The sequence below is a fragment of the Lepisma saccharinum genome, chromosome 28 (genome assembly GCF_977018435.1).
Source record: "Lepisma saccharinum chromosome 28, izLepSacc3.1, whole genome shotgun sequence".
NCBI lineage: Eukaryota > Metazoa > Arthropoda > Insecta > Zygentoma > Lepismatidae > Lepisma > Lepisma saccharinum.
In genome coordinates, this window is record NC_139256.1 from 6,758,713 (window position 1) to 6,776,425 (window position 17,713).

Here is a 17,713-nt window from a genome sequence, read left to right on the forward strand (position 1 = left end):
CTAGAATTCTAGAAACAAGACCGAGGAAAGAAATAGAAGATAACTTGGAAGAAAAGCAAAGTGGATTTAGGCCAGGAAGAAGTGTGCAGGACCATATATTTACTTTAAGACGGATCATAGAAAAAGTCATTGAATATGATAGAGAATTAAACTTATGTTTCATTGACTTGATAGAGTTCCTCCGCATGTGTTATGGAAAGTATTAAGAAAGAAAGGAATAAACCAAGAACTAATAAAAGCCATACAAAGTTTTTACAAGGAATGCAGAAGTTATGTAAGGACAAGCGATAATAAATCAGAGGAGTTTGAAGTTACTGCCGGAGTAAGACAGGGCGATGTACTATCACCTTACTTGTTTATAAATTTTAGTGGACGATGTGCTAAAAGAAATAAAAACAAAAATGAGGAAGTTCCAAGTAGGATATTGGAGAATGAAAGCAGGAAATATTTCAGAGCTGCTGTATGCAGATGATATAGTTCTCTTTGCTAACTCACAAGCAAACTTACAAAACTTCTATATTATAAATAATAGTCTATTAAATAAATCAATTAAAGTAAATAAAGATAAGACAAAAATTATGAGAAAAGCCAAAGAAGAGAAACCATGCATAATCGAGTTTGAAAATGAAGAACTGGAACAAGTTGAGAGTTTTAAATACCTCGGAATCACTATCAACAGCAATGGAAGAATAGATGGAGAATTAAATACAGAAATACAAAACACAAACAAACTATATTATGCTATCATAACAAACCAGAAAACAAAAATGGCATTTATAAATCAACGTATTTACCAACTATGCTATATGGGAGAGAATCATGGGTATTCACAAGTAGGCAGATACAGCAGATACAGACAGCGGAAATGAAATATATAAGAAGAGTGGTTGGAATAACAAGAAGAGATGGAATTAGGAATGAAACGATCAGGATAACGCTAAATTTAAAACCAGTGGAACAAAATGTCATCGAGGCACAACTGAGATGGTTTGGCCATGTTAATAGAATGAAGGATGGAGGAATACCAAAGGAAATATGGGAGGCAAGATCAAGAAGAATAGGAAAGAAGAGGCCTCAAGGAAGACCACGGCAAACATGGAACAAGAGCATGGAGCAGACCTTGAACAGAAGAGGCATTAAATGGGATGAAGCAAGGAAGATAGCTGAGGATCGTAACCAATGGAGAGCTCTCTGCAAAACCTCAACACCGTTGGGTAGAAGAGGATCCGAGTAAGTAAGTAAGTAAGATTAATCAGCACTTATTATTATGAAAAAGCCAGAAACATCATGTTCTATGTTTAAGTGAATTAAAGTCAAAGTGAATATGATTGCCAAATTTCTTAGCTATTGTCCAAATGCTTTGCCAGTTATTGAAATTTTCTTGGGGACTTAACTCCCATGCCACCACTGAATTCATCTCTGGTTTCTAGGATAACTATTTTTATCACACTATATCTAATTTTGTAATCCCTCCACTGAAAAACTATACCTAATTCTGCAGCCTACTGTCTATATGCTCAGATAATGTTAATGAAATATGTCAATGCAAGAAACCCACACATACACAGACATTCTCAACACATACAGGCACAATGCTGCAACACAAATACACAATGGAAACACATTTTGTAACTTTTATGTACTTACAATCGGTCCACAAATGGCATTTACTGGATCATCACACTGTCTAGCCACAACATTGAATCTGAGTCCATTTTCACAGTGCCTGATGGAGGGAACTCCATTCAGACAACTGATATAGGACTGACAATTGCCTCTAACAGGAAAGTTTCCATCTGGCTTAGGACACTACAAAAAGAATGACAGAATATCATTAATGCATCTCGTATTTCTACATATTTTTCTTGTTTAATATGTTTTGAACAAACAAATCTACATATTACATCGAGTACATAAATATCTTCACAAAATGCAGAAATAAGTTTTTTTTACTAAAAGTGAATTTTCATGATTTAGACTTCAGTCTTATATGATCTTTTTTCAGCCAAAAATTCTGGAATGTAACTGAAATTCAAGGCATACACATTTAATACTCCCCAGACAGAAAGAAATGTTGATATTTCATGGCTTTACTTACCCCATTTTACCATCAGAATGAAAGTTACTGATAGTGAAGATATTTCATCATAATCTTTAGTTCTACCTTGAAAATGTAGTCAGATCCCAAAATATAATTTATAGTGAAGCATACATATATTAATATATACATATTCTCTCTGTAAAATTAAACTTTCTGCTTTTTCCCCTCTCAAACTTATTTCAAAATGCCTCTGCATTTTCTTCCTCTTCTGTATCACATTAGTAACACATCATATAACGAAGGCATTAAGCATGTTAAGTATTTTCAATTTTCAAAATGCACCTGGACATATTTTTAGTGATCATTTGAGCCCCTGCATATCATATCCTGAACAAATCGTCATGTGAGAACTAGAAAGATGTAAATCCCATTTATCAAATGTACAGGAAACAGGAAGTAAGGTATTCTCAGGAACATGCCAGACTCTTAAAAGAGTCAGTAAATTGGAGATACGTTACTCTACCCTACTCCTAACCATTAGAAGTGGAGATGTCAATCTAACTCCAGAGCTCTTCAGAGGAGTTTATTTAAACAAAACTAAAAATAGCATTTTTTTAGTTTCGTTCCTCTGGTTTTCATGCGATGAAATAATATGCAATATTTGCTTTCAAGAGGTCAGTATGAACTTGATGTTAGTCTTAGAGAATTAGTGCAAGCAAAGTGAGCAAGCAAATTTATAGATATATTTCTTTACAAATTGAAAATAGCATTAATTTAATACAGCGGCAGCTCAAGGGGGAGAGCAGCCATGCCATGGCACTACCCTCAGAAGAAACACATACTTCGCCCAAGTATTGTTAAATTAATACATTGATAGTTTACCGACAAGGAGATTCAAATCTTGCAACCGGTCAAGCTGACGTGACGACTGCCCCAACCTCCTCACTGCACCGCCAGCTGTACCCTCGCGAGACAGCGGTCCGTGCCACCCAAGAGCTGGCCAAACCAAGTTGACACACGTGCAGAGGGTTGAAGAAGTCTCAGAGAGGAACATTTCCACCATGAGCCGAGAACAAGGTGGCAGGAGGTGGGGTTAGCCCATATGACACCAGCCGTGCCCATTTTTGCCTGGCACGGCGATGGAACTTTCGCAGTGTTGACACAGTTGCCACTTTCAGAGATAAGTCGCTAAATACGACAGATTTGTAAGACCTGTTGGGGAATTAATTCATGAAAAGATACTATCTACTTTTCTGCCTACTTTTGGAGAAACGAACCTAGTATTTTTCCAAAGTTAAATGATGATTTTGATAATAGATAGATGTGCCTAGAGGACTATCCAGGCTTTTTTAAAAATATAAAAGTAAAAAATCTTATGGTAAAGCGAGTTTCCTTTGGCATTTTGACAGTTTCTTTTTACAACAAATGTCTAGGATATTTTTGACATCCAGTTAGAATACGTGTGCATGGGGGAGGGAAGGTGAGAGGATTTGTTTTTCCCTTCCTCTTGTAATTGTTGTGTTTTTAGGGAAGTGTCCTGTAGTGTATAAAGATAGGTGAGTGAAGATGAATCAGATTAGTGCGTTATTACTTAAACACACATTGTTTTCCACGTTACCAAACGAGGATAAACATCTTGGCCAGTGGTGCAATCTCAAGGAGGGGATGGGTGGGGGGGGCATTGCGGATTTCTTTTCTCGATTTCTTGATAATGTTGGCACTACCCATCATAGTTGCCGCTGGCCGCCACTGATTTAATACATGGTTAACACAATATTCTATGGTGCCAGGTGTCCCGGGTTTGAATCCCAGCCTGGGCATGGGTGTTCTTTGTGAGTGTTCCTTCATCAATTTCATCAACTGCCCCCCCCCCCCCCCCCCAAAGTTGTGTCCCAAGTTATGCCTATGACATAAACATAGTATTCAATACTTACAATTTAGAAGCTATGGTAAAGGAACACACAAGAATAAAGATGTTTGTACATGATCAAATAAATCACGAACAAGTCATTGAATTATCAACATCCATTCTCATCATCGTAATTAGTCAAAATTGGCAGAAAAGCAATGCTAAATAACAACCTGAGCGTTTAAGGTTTTATATTTGTAAGAAATTAAGATTTTTAAAATGTTTGTTACTTCAAATAATTTCAAGCTGTCACAGACAACTATAGTTAGATTGATACAGTTGTAGTTGGAACTTGTGTATATGTTTAGAAATACGTCATAATCTGTTCGTGCTGACGTCACTTTCTCATCTAAGCAGAGGAAATGAACCCACCTGAATGTTTCTCACCTGACGACAGACTAAGTTGGAAAACAGGTGAAGGTGAGGAATCAATAAGAACTTAGAAACGGGGGAGAATTCAAGAATAGTTTTCAGTTTGAGTTTTCTACTTGCCAATAAGTTGAAAGTAAGCAATTAATTATGTAATTAGATTTTTGCGATATGTGAGTGAATTGTCCAACGTTAGTATTGAATGCTCTAGGGCTTTATTTGTAAGTGTTTATGAAATATAAGTGATTATAAAACTGCAGTTAACTTTGAAAACCATGTTGTGTTTTCTTTTCTACCCAGCAAGTCCTGATGATTTGCAAAGAATCTCATGTTTCCAACAAAAGGAGTAGCGGACTAACTTCTGACGACTGGTGTCCAACCGGAGGACGTTGCAATTAATATCACATACTTACTAATTACTATTTATATGAAATGGCCTCCCCGATGGTGCAGTGGCAGCGCCGTCGCCTTGTAATCAAGGGGTCCCAGGTTCAATACCCGATGGAGGCACACAGTGGTTCGGATCCCACTTTAAAATGTAGGTCCAGTCCCAATTAGCCTTACTGTACATACAGTGGACTTAAAACACTAACTCAATCCAATCCAATATTCATATGAAATGTACAAAATACACTATAAGAACTACAAATATAAACTCGCTGGATATACGTATAAATATGTACGTAACACTATTTCTATGTAAAGAGTTTGAATACTTTTCTGCTAAAATGAGAGAATGAACTACAGCAAGAAACTACTATAAGATACGTCTGTTTTTATGAGCAGCTACAAGCTTGTTTAAATCCAAGGATTTTGCAAGCTCTTTCTCAAAGAGAGAATAGATGGAGCACTCAACCTCTCCTTACCAATTCGATTATGAAGGTAACACTTGATTTACCGCGATGCGGGTATGCACATTTCAACAACACAAAGCTTATAAAGTTCGTAAAAGGTAATTTTGAATGTTTCAATGATTGCAAGGAGGCACTGAAGGGTCTACATTTTTAGTTACTTTCTTCCTACCTCACTGTGCCATAACTCTAAGCTGTCCAAATCAAAATAGTGTAGGAAGCGGTGAAAGATTGTAGCTTTTCGTACTTCAGGAAAGTGGTACTAACTTATAGTAGCATTTGAGAATTAGGTAGTTCATGTACTCCTTGATTCTTTAAATCGTATTCCTCTCGAATATTTGCAGAGATAAGGATACATGTAAGGATGAAACCAATGAGAGAACATCGCTAACACTCATAGAATTGTCGGTACTCGAATGAGGAACTTACAAACAGAAAAGAAACATAACCCTTTTGTAGATTTTGAATGTCGTTCCACTCATTCATATAAAATGCATTTGTGATATGATTTCTAGAGGCTAATAATTGTACGTATTTAGCTGTATATACCAACAATCAAAGAACAATCTCACAGCCACTGAATACGTCCACCTACCAGACAAACAGCAGATTTCGTAGAAAGATTGGCAACTCATGCTGGTCAATTACTTAGTATCAAATGATCGGCTACTGCTGTTATCCAGGTATATCTGCAGCTGCCCCCCCTCCTCTGTATTTTAGAACAAAAAAATACTTCTGAAATTCACATCCCCTTACATTAACCCAGCACAACACGGCTTTCTTCCAAATTCTTCATGCCTTACCAATCTGTCTTGTATGCAATCCTGTGCCATAAATGTATAAACGCAATTACTAATCGTAATCAGATGTTGTTTACTTTGATCTGTCCAAAGCTTTTGATTCAGTGGATCACCACTATTTGCTGCATAAATTATCTAACAGATTTAACATCACTGGAAACACGTTAAAATTAGTGAAAGACTATCTAAGAAATAATCAACAACGCGTTATACTTCCTGGAACTCATTCTAACTGGCTTCCTATTTTATCTGGTGTGCCGCAGGGAAGCGTTCTTGGCCCTCTGTTATTTGTATTATGTCTGGATGATCTCACAGACCTCTTTAATTTCCCCATCTCAAGCACAATTCTAATGTTTGCCGACAGCCATCAGACATGCAAATTCTCCAAAATGACATTAACAGATTCTCTGAATGGTGTAAGCGATGGAAACTGTCCACAAACCCTTCTAAATGCTCATACATAACAATTTCATTGAAACAAAACATTCTTGAAGGCAATTATACACTCACCGACCACCCTCTAACAAAAGAAGCACAACACCAAGATCTAGGTATCCTCATAGATTCAAAACTAAATTTTGATAATCACATATCAACCATCACAAAAAAGGCAATGCGTATGCTAGGCTTACTTTACAGATTCACCGAAATCAATAACCCCAAAGCACTTTCCATTTACATCAAGATATTTGTGTCCCCCATTCTAGAATATTGTTCACCATTCTGGAACATGGCTGCCCATTCTCATACCTCCAAGATCGACGGTGTTCTCAGCTTTTTCCTCTCCATCGTTCGATATAGAGTGCCTGCCCTGAGACACCTGCCTAAGAGAGATCTGCTTGTAAATCTGCATATTAATACTCCAGAAACTCGTAGATACATTGCAGATATGAAATTGCTATATAAGATTATAAATGGAAACTCAAGATGCAGCATCCCACTCCACGAACTCTCACTCAGATTGCCTAGACATAAAACACGGAGCAAGGAAACTTTCCACACTACAACTCCCAGGCTCTCACTCATACAACGATCACTATTCCATAGGCTACCGAATCAGTTCAATATAATCTCAAATCAAATAGATATATTCACTTCATATTCATTTTTTTATCAGCAACATAGAAAAAATTGTACATAAGTAATGCTTTTGTGAAACTGATCTTTTTACCTTGGTACTTTTTTGACTTGTTTTATTTTTGTTTTTCTTTTGTGTTTTTGATCTTAGTCTATTGTTTCACTGTTGTTTCTGTCTGGTTTAAAATGGCTTCTGCTGTACTGGAAATTTCAATAAATAAAATAAATAAATAAACATATCATAATAAAGTAACCTTGTGATCTAACCAAACTAGAAAATGTACTTGAACATTGTACTTGCCCTAATGGAAGTTTTTATAATGGAAAATGTAAACTTCTTGTTTTTAAGTTTTCGAATGAAATGCATATACTGTATTACAAAAATTTAGGGGGGGAAACAGGGGGGCTGAGACCTATTTTGGGGGGCTTCAGCCCCTCCTAGCTCCCTGTAGTGCCGTCCCTGGCAGCTACAACTGTTATAAGAATATACAGATATTCTTACCTTCAGGTAACAATTGGCTTTTTCGGGGAGTTCACACCTCTGGGTGATGCGATCGTAGTGTAGGCCTATGTCACATGTTCTGTACTCAGCAGCACCACTCTTGCAATAGATGTAGCGAGAACAGTTCCCAGGATATGGGAAGAAACCATCTTGATCAGAACACTGCAATAAGGATGAGAAATATTAAACTATAGTAAGTAATGAAAGTGGACCAACACCTCATAGGTTCTGAGAACCGAAGGATGGCAATGTAGAAACTGACAACAGTACACCTGGACCAGAGTTGTCGACCTGCCACTAAGAAAAATTATGCTAAATGCTGGTAAATTGTACTAGGATCTATGATTAGTGTTATACATTAATGTATCATAAGTATTGAGAAAAATATTTATTATTATTATTATTTCCAGATTATTGCATTTTTAATTTCAATTTATGCATCCACTATTGGAGTTTTGAACTTGTGTTAGTCAAGTAATAACGGAAATTTCTCCCATAAAAATAATTTCAAGCTTCAAGCAATGACATGTGTTCAACTTTGTACTTGAAAAAACTTGAAAAAATTCTACAACTGCATGGACCATCTTGTTTTATTTCTGGCCCCCAACTTTCTACAGAAGTCCTGCCTTAAAATTTTCACCGCAAAATAAATTGGGGAATATCAAGGAGAAGTAGACCGGAGTGTGGTGGGAAAGCTTGTCCCTGGCTAGGCATACTCCCTTTTGTTTGAAAAATGTGCACAGGTAAAGTAGAAATAAGATCTGGCCATGATTTTATTCTTATTTCCTCAATGTATCTTCCATAGAATTTAATTTCTCTCTCCCAGTGACATGTGTTTGAGGATTATTTTAGATTTTGCCATTATGCTGAATGCAGGGTACTACATGTCAATGAAGTACAAATTGTGCTAGATCTAGCACCATTATGCTACAGTTGGCAACTCTGACATAGACTCTTGGGCCTAGCTAGCAACCCAGAGAGGATAATTTACGTAGAAGTGTATATGAACGCTGCCACTCTCACTTGTGTGCCAAGAACATTTATGTATTGAAGAAGCACTGAAAAACCTTCATCAAACATAGTGCAGACTCTGTTAAAAATTTATAGATATTTTCAATCCTATTTGGACTTGCAATCGGTGCCTTACCAGTAGGGTAACTAACACACTCTGCATCCTCCCTGCAACTTTCAGTTGTGCACCCCTACTCATTAAAAAAAAAAAAAACAACCTTCTGGCCATTTCACTAGCTTCTTTTTCTAACACCCCAAAATTATTTGGAAGCTCATTAAGACCACGTACGGAGTTTTCTAGAAGGTTGCTTGCTTCATCAAGGAATATGCTGGGATTTTCTAAACAAACTATATTGAACTATTTAGCTACTGAACGATTTCTTCTAATCTGGTAATTCACATTCTACTTTTCTAGTGACTAACATTTTCTGTTTGCAGTCGTAGGGCATAAAAGTACAATATGTTTGGTTGAAAATATATTTTAACGCTGAAAGGACATTTTTGTGGCCCATCGGTCTGTCTTAAATTATCATTCTTACTGTGCCCCCGAAGCTCTTGCACCCCCCTGCACCACAGGGGTGCTATTTACGCCGCTGTGCCTTACTTCTACCGGCACAGTACTCCTCATACAGCACATGTGCCTACCTTGTATTAAACCTACCTACATGCATTTGAACAGTAAAGGCTAATAAAATCAAATCTCACAAACCTTATGTTCACAGCCTTCAGTTGTTGCAAGGTCGCAGGAATGGGTAAAAGTGTTGAAGTGGAGTCCCAAGGGACAAGTCATCAATACAGGTTTCCCAGAAATACACCTAACAAACATGTGACAGTCACCATCCACTGGAGCATCTCCATTTTCCTCATTACACTGAGAGAATGAAATGAAATATTAAGTTTTTGGACATGGTTGAAAATGTAGTCAGGAGTAAATTACCATTGTTATGAACTTTTTAAGCTAGAATTCCTACAACTTATTCTGAAAAACTAAATTGCATCCTTTATTGCATTTTTATTTTTTTCATTATTTTGTTATGTCTACCAACATAAATATAGTATTATAGGAATTTTAGAGTGTGTTTTAATGATTTTATGTAAAAAGCAATTTTCATTGTCCGATGCAGAATATATCAGGGGAAATAAACATACATGCTATCCCAGATAGCATATAAGTTAACTGCAGTTAAATCGAGATTCGGTTTAACTTGCAGTTAACTTACGTGCTATCTGGGATGGGGTCTGTCAAAGTAATGAGACTGGCAATGGTGCTGGCGCAACTGCCAGGGAAAGGCTAGATAAACATCTCATTGACCATTGTTGCAAGTTGCTAGTAGTAATAGGTTATTGTAAGTGCAGTTACTTGTGAAGCTGTTGTTCGTTGTGTGTTATGGAAATGGAAGAGTGCAATTTCGTTTTGTGAGAAGCTCGGGGAAAATGCCACGCAAATGTTTTTTTTTTTTTAAAAAAAAAAGTCTATGGGGAGCATACTTTCTTGAGTTCACAATTGTTCAAGTGACACAAGGCATTTTCAGAGGGCCATTAAGCTGTTAAAGATGAACCCCACGTTGAAAGACCTTGAAGACTGATGACAATATGGAAAGAGTGCAAGCTCTTGTGCTTTCCAACCATCAACTGTCATTAAGAATGGTGATGAGTTGACTATGGTCCATTATATTTTAACACAGGAATTGGACATTGCCAACACTTGGAAGTTTCACCATGACCAAGCAATCTCTGAATGAATTTTTGGCTAAAAAGAACATTCTGTGGTTCCTCAGCCCTTTATTTCCCTGATATGAGTTCCTATGGCTTTATCCTGTTCCAGAAATTTAAGATCCACCTGAAACAACAGCATTTGGGACAATGGACAACATTGATGAAGTTGTAACCGACCAACTAAAGGTGATTCCAGTTACAGACTTCCAGTGCTGCCAAGTGGGAATAACGTCTTTAGCTGTGTGTGGCCTCCCAAGGGAACTATTATCAGTATCATCCTGCACCATAGCCCTGCGGTCTAAGGCATCAGGCTTTAGTGTTGGGCTATGGGAAGCGCTATGGTTCAAGTCTCCAGGGGGAAGCGTAACAACTTTTCTCCCGAGATTTCAGCCAGTGTATGGGACCGGTGGCCACCCATCATTGTGAGGAAATTGGGGAGCTACAAATGAGTAGCGTAACCCGGTCATGGAAAACCTATAACAACAACTGAGGTTTTGTCTGGCGACCACATGTTACCCTGTAACTGGTTGGACGGTCATTCCCACCTCTGCTGAAGCATGCCCTCGCCCTCAGGGGCTGTTGCGCCATGGGTTATGTTGAAACAGTCTTATTTCCTTATTGATATACTTTGTACACATGCAGACAATTGATATGCTACATGTGAGTTGCTTAAATTTAGATAGAAAAAATAAAATTTATTTATAGAGTAATTCAAGATTCAACAGTTGTTAAAATTTCAAATTTATAGAAATATAAAAATGTCAGTCTTACCAGATACTCATCACTTGTGGCTAGTTCATCACCATCATCTGCAAATAAAAATACACTAATTAATACATAGCCAACAGGAGAAATTTCATCAATATCATAAGTAAAGTATTAGGCCAGTCAATAAGGGGGTCCAATAAGGAAAAAAATTAGGGAAAGCTGGTACAAATTTTATTATCTTCCAAAAAGGGTTCTTAACAACATACTAATCTAGCACGCCTCTACTCCACCACGGATTTGGCCGCCATCTTGAAAAAATGGCGCCCAAAATCAGTTTTTGCAAATATCTCGCTTGGAAAGCATTTTATAGCAAAAGAGGTTATGACAAAAAATAATCTATCTACATAAAATTCTCTACAAAAAATGTTCTGTGCATTTTTCTTCTAGGATGCGCCGTTTGGGTGCTAGCTGACGAGAATTTTTTTCCCCGCCCAGTTTTGCAAGTGAGGAACTCACGAAAACGTCTTTTCCATGATGTTTTGTAGTAGGCCTATTTATCTTCTATAAAACTGTACTTATTACATTTGTTCTTTCTTGCAGAATGTCATTTACGAGTTCAATTGCTTTTATCATTGCATGCAGTTATTTATGTCAGCTGTGTGCAGAAGATAATATGTTTGGTCTGAAGGAGAAGATATCTCCAAAGGAGCATGTTGACTTTATCTAAAAAGGTTGTTTCACAATAAAACGCCATTGTAATCAACGGGTTCCGGGTTCGATACCCGTTGGAGACACATTGAACAGTGGTTCGGATCCCACTTTAAACTGTAGGTCCAGTCCCGATTAACCTTACTGTGCGTAAAGTGAACTTAAAACAACAATTCAAACCATAATAAAATGATCAGAAAAGTTCTGGTCAGATATAACAACTGAGCCGTGATGCGCTCCATTAAGAGTTGTTGTTGAGTTGGTTTTTTGAGTCCACTTTATGCACAGTAAGGTAATCGGGACCGGACCTACAGTTTAAAGTGGGATCCGTACTACTATGTGCCTCCACTGGGTATCGAACCCGGCTCTCCATTAAGAGTTGTGGGGGATGGCAGAGGAGTGACCAGAGTCAATGAATGCTAAGTGGATTTTTTGGCATGCTCATTAGTTTCCAGATAAAATAGATGAGCAACATGTCGATGCTCGAAAGTCTCTTATATCAAGGGATAAGCAAGACTTTCAGTTCTTTTGTCAGTGATGCCTCCCCGATGGCGCAGTGATAACGTCGTCTCCTTGTAATCAAGGAGTCCCAGGTTCGATACCCGGTGGAGGCACATATTGGTTCGGATCCCACTTTAAACTGTAGGTTCAGTCCTGATTAGCCTTACTGTGCGTAAAGTGGACTTAAAACTCAAACTCAATCAATCTTTTTGTCAGTGATTCTCATCTCACCCACCATTCTCTGATTTTGATGACATAAAGTCAATGATTACGGAAGTAACAGGGATTAAGAAAAGCAATCCTTCTGGTGCTTATGATGTTGGAATGTCTTCAATGTTGAGTATCGTTGGTAAAAATTTGGCAAATGTCAAGTTTGAACAAAATATAAGAGTTAATCACTGGAGCGGTCACTTCGAAAGTAAAAATCAGATGTGTTGTATCCAGTTGATCCAGAGTTTTTATTTAATAAATTATTTTACTAAAAAATTACAAGACCAATTCAGAGAAAACTTTAAGTACAAACTTGCCCCATACCAGTTATAGCTGATGAGGTAGGGATGTGGACAACCAAGGAGCCTTCTCTTAATGATCCTCTTCGTACCCACTCGCTGAGAGACAAAGATGCTGCACCGCCAGATTATTCGCATTATACCCTGTAAACGCCTTAAAGATTGACAGCTACAAGTCGTAGCTGTAGAAAAATTGGGCTAAAGTGTTCAATAATGTGTTCAAAATCTGACACTGTTGCATTTACTTCTTAAGATTGGTTTCGAAGAGACACGTGCTGCTTCCGTCTGAAAGCTCCCTTCCTCTACTATACTCTGTCCCGGAATCTGTGGAACAAGGCCGCGTGTTACATTAGAGAAGGGGAGAAAGCTTGTGGACGGGCGAAGCAGTACACGCTCCTGGAAACGGTTAGTAGCTGCAGTCGTTTTCCCTCCACCATGCAATTATATTCGCTCTCACGTATTCATTGGTCGAGTTGTCTTCTCGAGTTACTACTTGTGCAGACCCTTGTCTTCATTCGCTCGCTCCATAGATTCCCGGGATAAAGTATAGAAGACGAACGGAGCTTTCAGATGGAAGCAGCACATGTCTCTTGGAAACCAATCTTAAGAAATAAATGCAGCTTTTCGAACTGACTCGACACGGCAAGCTGCACGTGTCACTCCAACTGGGCCTTGTTCTCCATACCGTGCTTTGTAGCACCTCGTCAGTTGGGAACGCATACACGGTGGATGTCTTAGACTAAAGGGGGCCGTGACATCACTTAGCTTTGAAATCCCTGTGTAGATTTTGGCCTGTTGCTTTTGCTTCGATCTCCAAGCTCACGTCAATTCTGATGATCTATTCCACATTCACTTACAAGAATTCTTGCTGGTAGAAGACAAGCGATTATTTTGGTTTCTAACAGTAGCAGAAATACAGACATTATTTTAAATATTACAAAATTATGTTTTAATTAATATACATATATTACCACTTCAGAATACATTTTCAAGAAGAGTCCTTAGAACATTTATAATAGGCATTTTAATAAGAAATAAGGCTTCAAGCTGCCATGCAAAAGCGTTTTCTTGAGTTTCGCTCTTTCACAATGGAGCGGGAAAAAAGGTGAAAATACTCGATTCTCTAGCGCCATAATGGTGCTTCCTAGAAGAAAAATGCACAGAACATTTTTTGTAGAGAATTTTATGTAGATTAATTTTTGTCATAATGTCGTTTGCTGTAAAATGCTTTCCAAGCGAAATATTTGCAAAAAACTGATTTTGGGCGCCATTTTTTCAAGATGTCGGCTAAATCCGGGTTAAGGACCCTTTTATGAAGATAATAAAAATTGTTCCAGCTTTCCCTAATTTTTTCCTTATTGGACCCCAAAATCATCCCTTGTTGACCGGCCTATATACACCTTATGTAAGATCGCTGTGTTAAAACTACACTAATTTTATGACAACTGCAGTAAAAAGTAAATTGGAGTACTGAAGGAAGCAACATTTATTTCAACCTGATGTATTACAACAAAAGTTGTAATATCTTTTTAAAGTTTGTTTAATTATCATGTTTTTCTTGTCTGTAGAAGACAGTCTTGCCATATATACAATCGAAGTACTTACCAACAGTCATAGGCGTAACTTGGCGGGGACAAGGGAGGCACTTGACACCTAAAATTTTCAGGCTACTAAAAGTTAATGATACTTTTGTTAACCTCTTGGGAGCTGAATAGCAAAGTAATGAAGTGTATTCTTTTATGATTGTGCGAATGTAAGCTATTCAGCAAAATAGTCTTGGACGCTATTTTTATGGGATGGAACACTTATTAAATTCTGCGCCCTCCCAAGTTAAGTGCCAAGTTTGATTCTGTCCTTTCCCCCCCAAAGTTAAACCCAAAGTTCGATTTTGCCCCCCCCCAGTCCCAAGTTACGCCCATGCCAACAGTATTATTATTATTATTTATTATACCATCAAAAACTTTCAGCTATGAAATGTACTCAAATTGACAATTTGGTCTTCAGAAATCGTGGGGCACTACTGAAAATTTCTCCCACAATGGACAGTCACGAAAATAGCCACAAGATTGGAAGCTCTCTCAGTTGGGTCGACGCTACAATAAATACTACTGGGAACAGGTTTCTTGAGGGGATAGTGATTGTTCATCAAGAGAGATGCTCAGAGGCCACCCTGCTGCTCGCTTTTTTCCGGATGAATTTAAATACGGTCCAGGAACATTTTTTTTCGGATCAATTTAAATACGGTCCAGGAACATTTTTTTTCGGATCAATTTAAATACGGTCCAGGAACTTTTTTTCGGATAAATTTAAATACGGTCCAGGAACCTTTTCGGATGAATTTAAATACGGTCCAGGAACTTTTTTTCGGATAAATTTAAATACGGTCCAGGAACTTTTTCCGGATGAATTTAAATACGGTCCAGGAACTTTTTCCGGATCAATCTAAATACGGTCCAGGAACTTTTTCCGGATCAATCTAAATACGGTCCAGGAATTTTTCCGGATAAATTTAAATACGGTCCAGGAATTTTTTCGGATAAATTTAAATACGGTCCAGGAACTTTTTTCGGATCAATTTAAATACGGTCCAGGAACATTTTTTCCGGATAAATTTAAATACGGTCCAGGAACTTTTTCCGGATAAATTTAAATACGGTCCAGGAACTTTTTTTCGGATAAATTTAAATACGGTCCAGGAACTTTTTCCGGATGAATTTAAATACGGTCCAAATTTTTTTTTTTCCGAATCAATTTAAATACGGTCCAGGAACTTTTTTCCGTATGAACTTAAATACGGTCAAAAACCTTCTTTTCAGGATGAATTTAAATACGGTGCAGGAACCTTTCTTCCGAATCAATTTAAATACGGTCCAGGAACATTTCTTCAATGAAACAATACTCAACTTGGACCGAATTTAAATTGTGAAAAAGGGTTCCGGTCCTGATGTGGAACCCAATACAACCCATTTGAATTTATGAGTTCCTGGACTTTTAACAACACTGGTGAAATATGATTCGCAGTTGATGACTACAGTTATGCAGTTAACCTTGCATATAACATATGGTTTGTACATGGGCCATTTCATAAAATCGCACAGTGTGGCAAAACTGCGGAGTGGATGATGCAACCGAAGTAAGACTGGCGTAATTGTACATTGAGGGCATGAAGGAGCCAGCCGTGTGTTTGTGAGCTCTGTACCTTACATAGCGTGACTGTGAGACGGAGTGGAAATGGAGGCTGCATGTGTCTCTGGTACTATTACAGTTGATGATCAGAGGTCGCACATTGAAATTGGAACTCTACGTGGACAAAACCCAACAGAAATCCACAGAGCGTTACTGGAAGTGTGTGGCGAGTCAACATTGAACCGTAGTACAGACAGTGACTCGTTGGTCAAATCGTTTTCATTGTGGTCGTGCGAGTATACAGGATGATGCAAGACCAGGAAGGCTGAAAACAACTGATCAACGATGTGTGCCAGGGGTGCCCACAGGGGGGGGGGGGTTCATGACGCAGCGCGTCATGGGAATTTTTTTGAGGGACAAAATATTATACCAATTATGGAAGGGAATCGTATCGTTTGATTGACTTATTATTGATTTTTAGTTTTAGTTATTATGTTTCGTTTTTCTACCTACCTGTGGGTGATCGCGGCGATGGGGTTGAAATGAAACACCACCTCTTATGCCTTTAGAATCGGTTTGGATGGAGGGGGGGCGTGGTATTCACATTAATACAAGGTTAGTCGAGCAGACAGACTGTGCAGAATAAGGTTGACTAACAATGGCAGTGAGCCTAAAGTATCTAGAGTAAACATATATTGCTTAAATATGTCTGTATTATACAGTGACGAAACCACGGTGGAACAGGGGGGTCATTGCCCCCCCAACCTTCGACAGAATTCAATTCTAGGGGCAAGGGGGATAAACATTGACGGCCAAGGGCATCTGCGGGGGGGTCACAGAGGAGCAATTACCCCTTCGATTTAAAATTTTATGCAAATAAAAATTCATTTTGTAAAATTTTCTTGCTTGCCTCGCTCGCATTATATGCTTTTCTCGTTTTCGTCAAGTTCAGAGCTCTAGCTAGGGGCGGCGGGAGTCGGTCATGGGCGCCGAATGATCTAAATGAAAAAAAAAGTTGTAAAATAGAGAATGCCATGGCGTCCAGTGAAATTATGTGCACCCTATGAAATAAAATTGTTTTCAATTGCAAAAAATTGGATCTAAAAATTGTCTTCCTCGCTTCGCTTGCAATCTACTTCTTTTCTGTAATGTAATGTATTTAAATAATATGTGTTGTATATTTGTATCGAATAAGCTTTGGATACGTACACAATGTAGTGTTAGCTTGTTGAATATGTATTTTCTTATTTTTTGTCGCTCCATGTTGCATATGTGTAAAACATAATTATATTGTACATGAAAGTTACACATTTATCTTCGGAATGCATTTATCATTCATTTTCTTCCATTCAGAAATACAGTTTGTGTCCTTGTTTTCCATTATTAGCTAATGTGAAATTGACTGTGTTGAAAAAATATTTCAAATAGTTTGTTCCACACAAATGCTTTAGCACAGACTTCTATTCCCTCTTTGCGTAATTTATGAGGATAATGACGTCTTTGATACTACTACTACAGATACTGGTAGTAGTAATAATAATAGTAATAAAGCCATTATTATTATTATTATTATTATTATTGGTACGTTTATCCTGGTACTTGCCCCCCCCACCAGACAAAAAATCTTGGTTGCACCTCTGGTATTATATTTTTCCGCAAATTTTGTCTGAGAAAAATAATTTGAGTAAATAATTCGCCATAAACGGGGGGAAATGTTCTACCTTTTTTTGGGGGGATTGCATCATGGGCCATGAGGGGGATGGGCACCCCTGATGTGTGCAACTCGTGGCAGCAGCTCTAGAAGAAGATCCTCGTGCAACTTGTGAAGAACATTCTGACGCCACAGGGATCCCATCGACGTCGCGACGTCTGCATACCGCATTTT

General features: G+C 38.0%; 1 protein-coding gene across 1 annotated transcript in view; it reads right to left on the bottom strand.

The window, feature by feature from the left end:
- Window positions 1-14,317, bottom strand: part of LOC145980583 (uncharacterized) — a 51,652-nt gene extending 37,335 nt beyond the window's left edge. Inside the window, exons 1-5 of the mRNA XM_083113619.1 lie at window positions 14,308-14,317; window positions 11,048-11,085; window positions 9,270-9,431; window positions 7,550-7,711; window positions 1,648-1,809 (exon numbers count right to left, since the gene is read on the bottom strand). Coding sequence (XP_082969745.1) covers window positions 1,648-1,809; window positions 7,550-7,711; window positions 9,270-9,431; window positions 11,048-11,085; window positions 14,308-14,317 — 534 coding nt within the window. The remainder of the gene's footprint in view (window positions 1-1,647; window positions 1,810-7,549; window positions 7,712-9,269; window positions 9,432-11,047; window positions 11,086-14,307) is intronic.
- Between the last annotated feature and the right edge of the window lie 3,396 nt (window positions 14,318-17,713).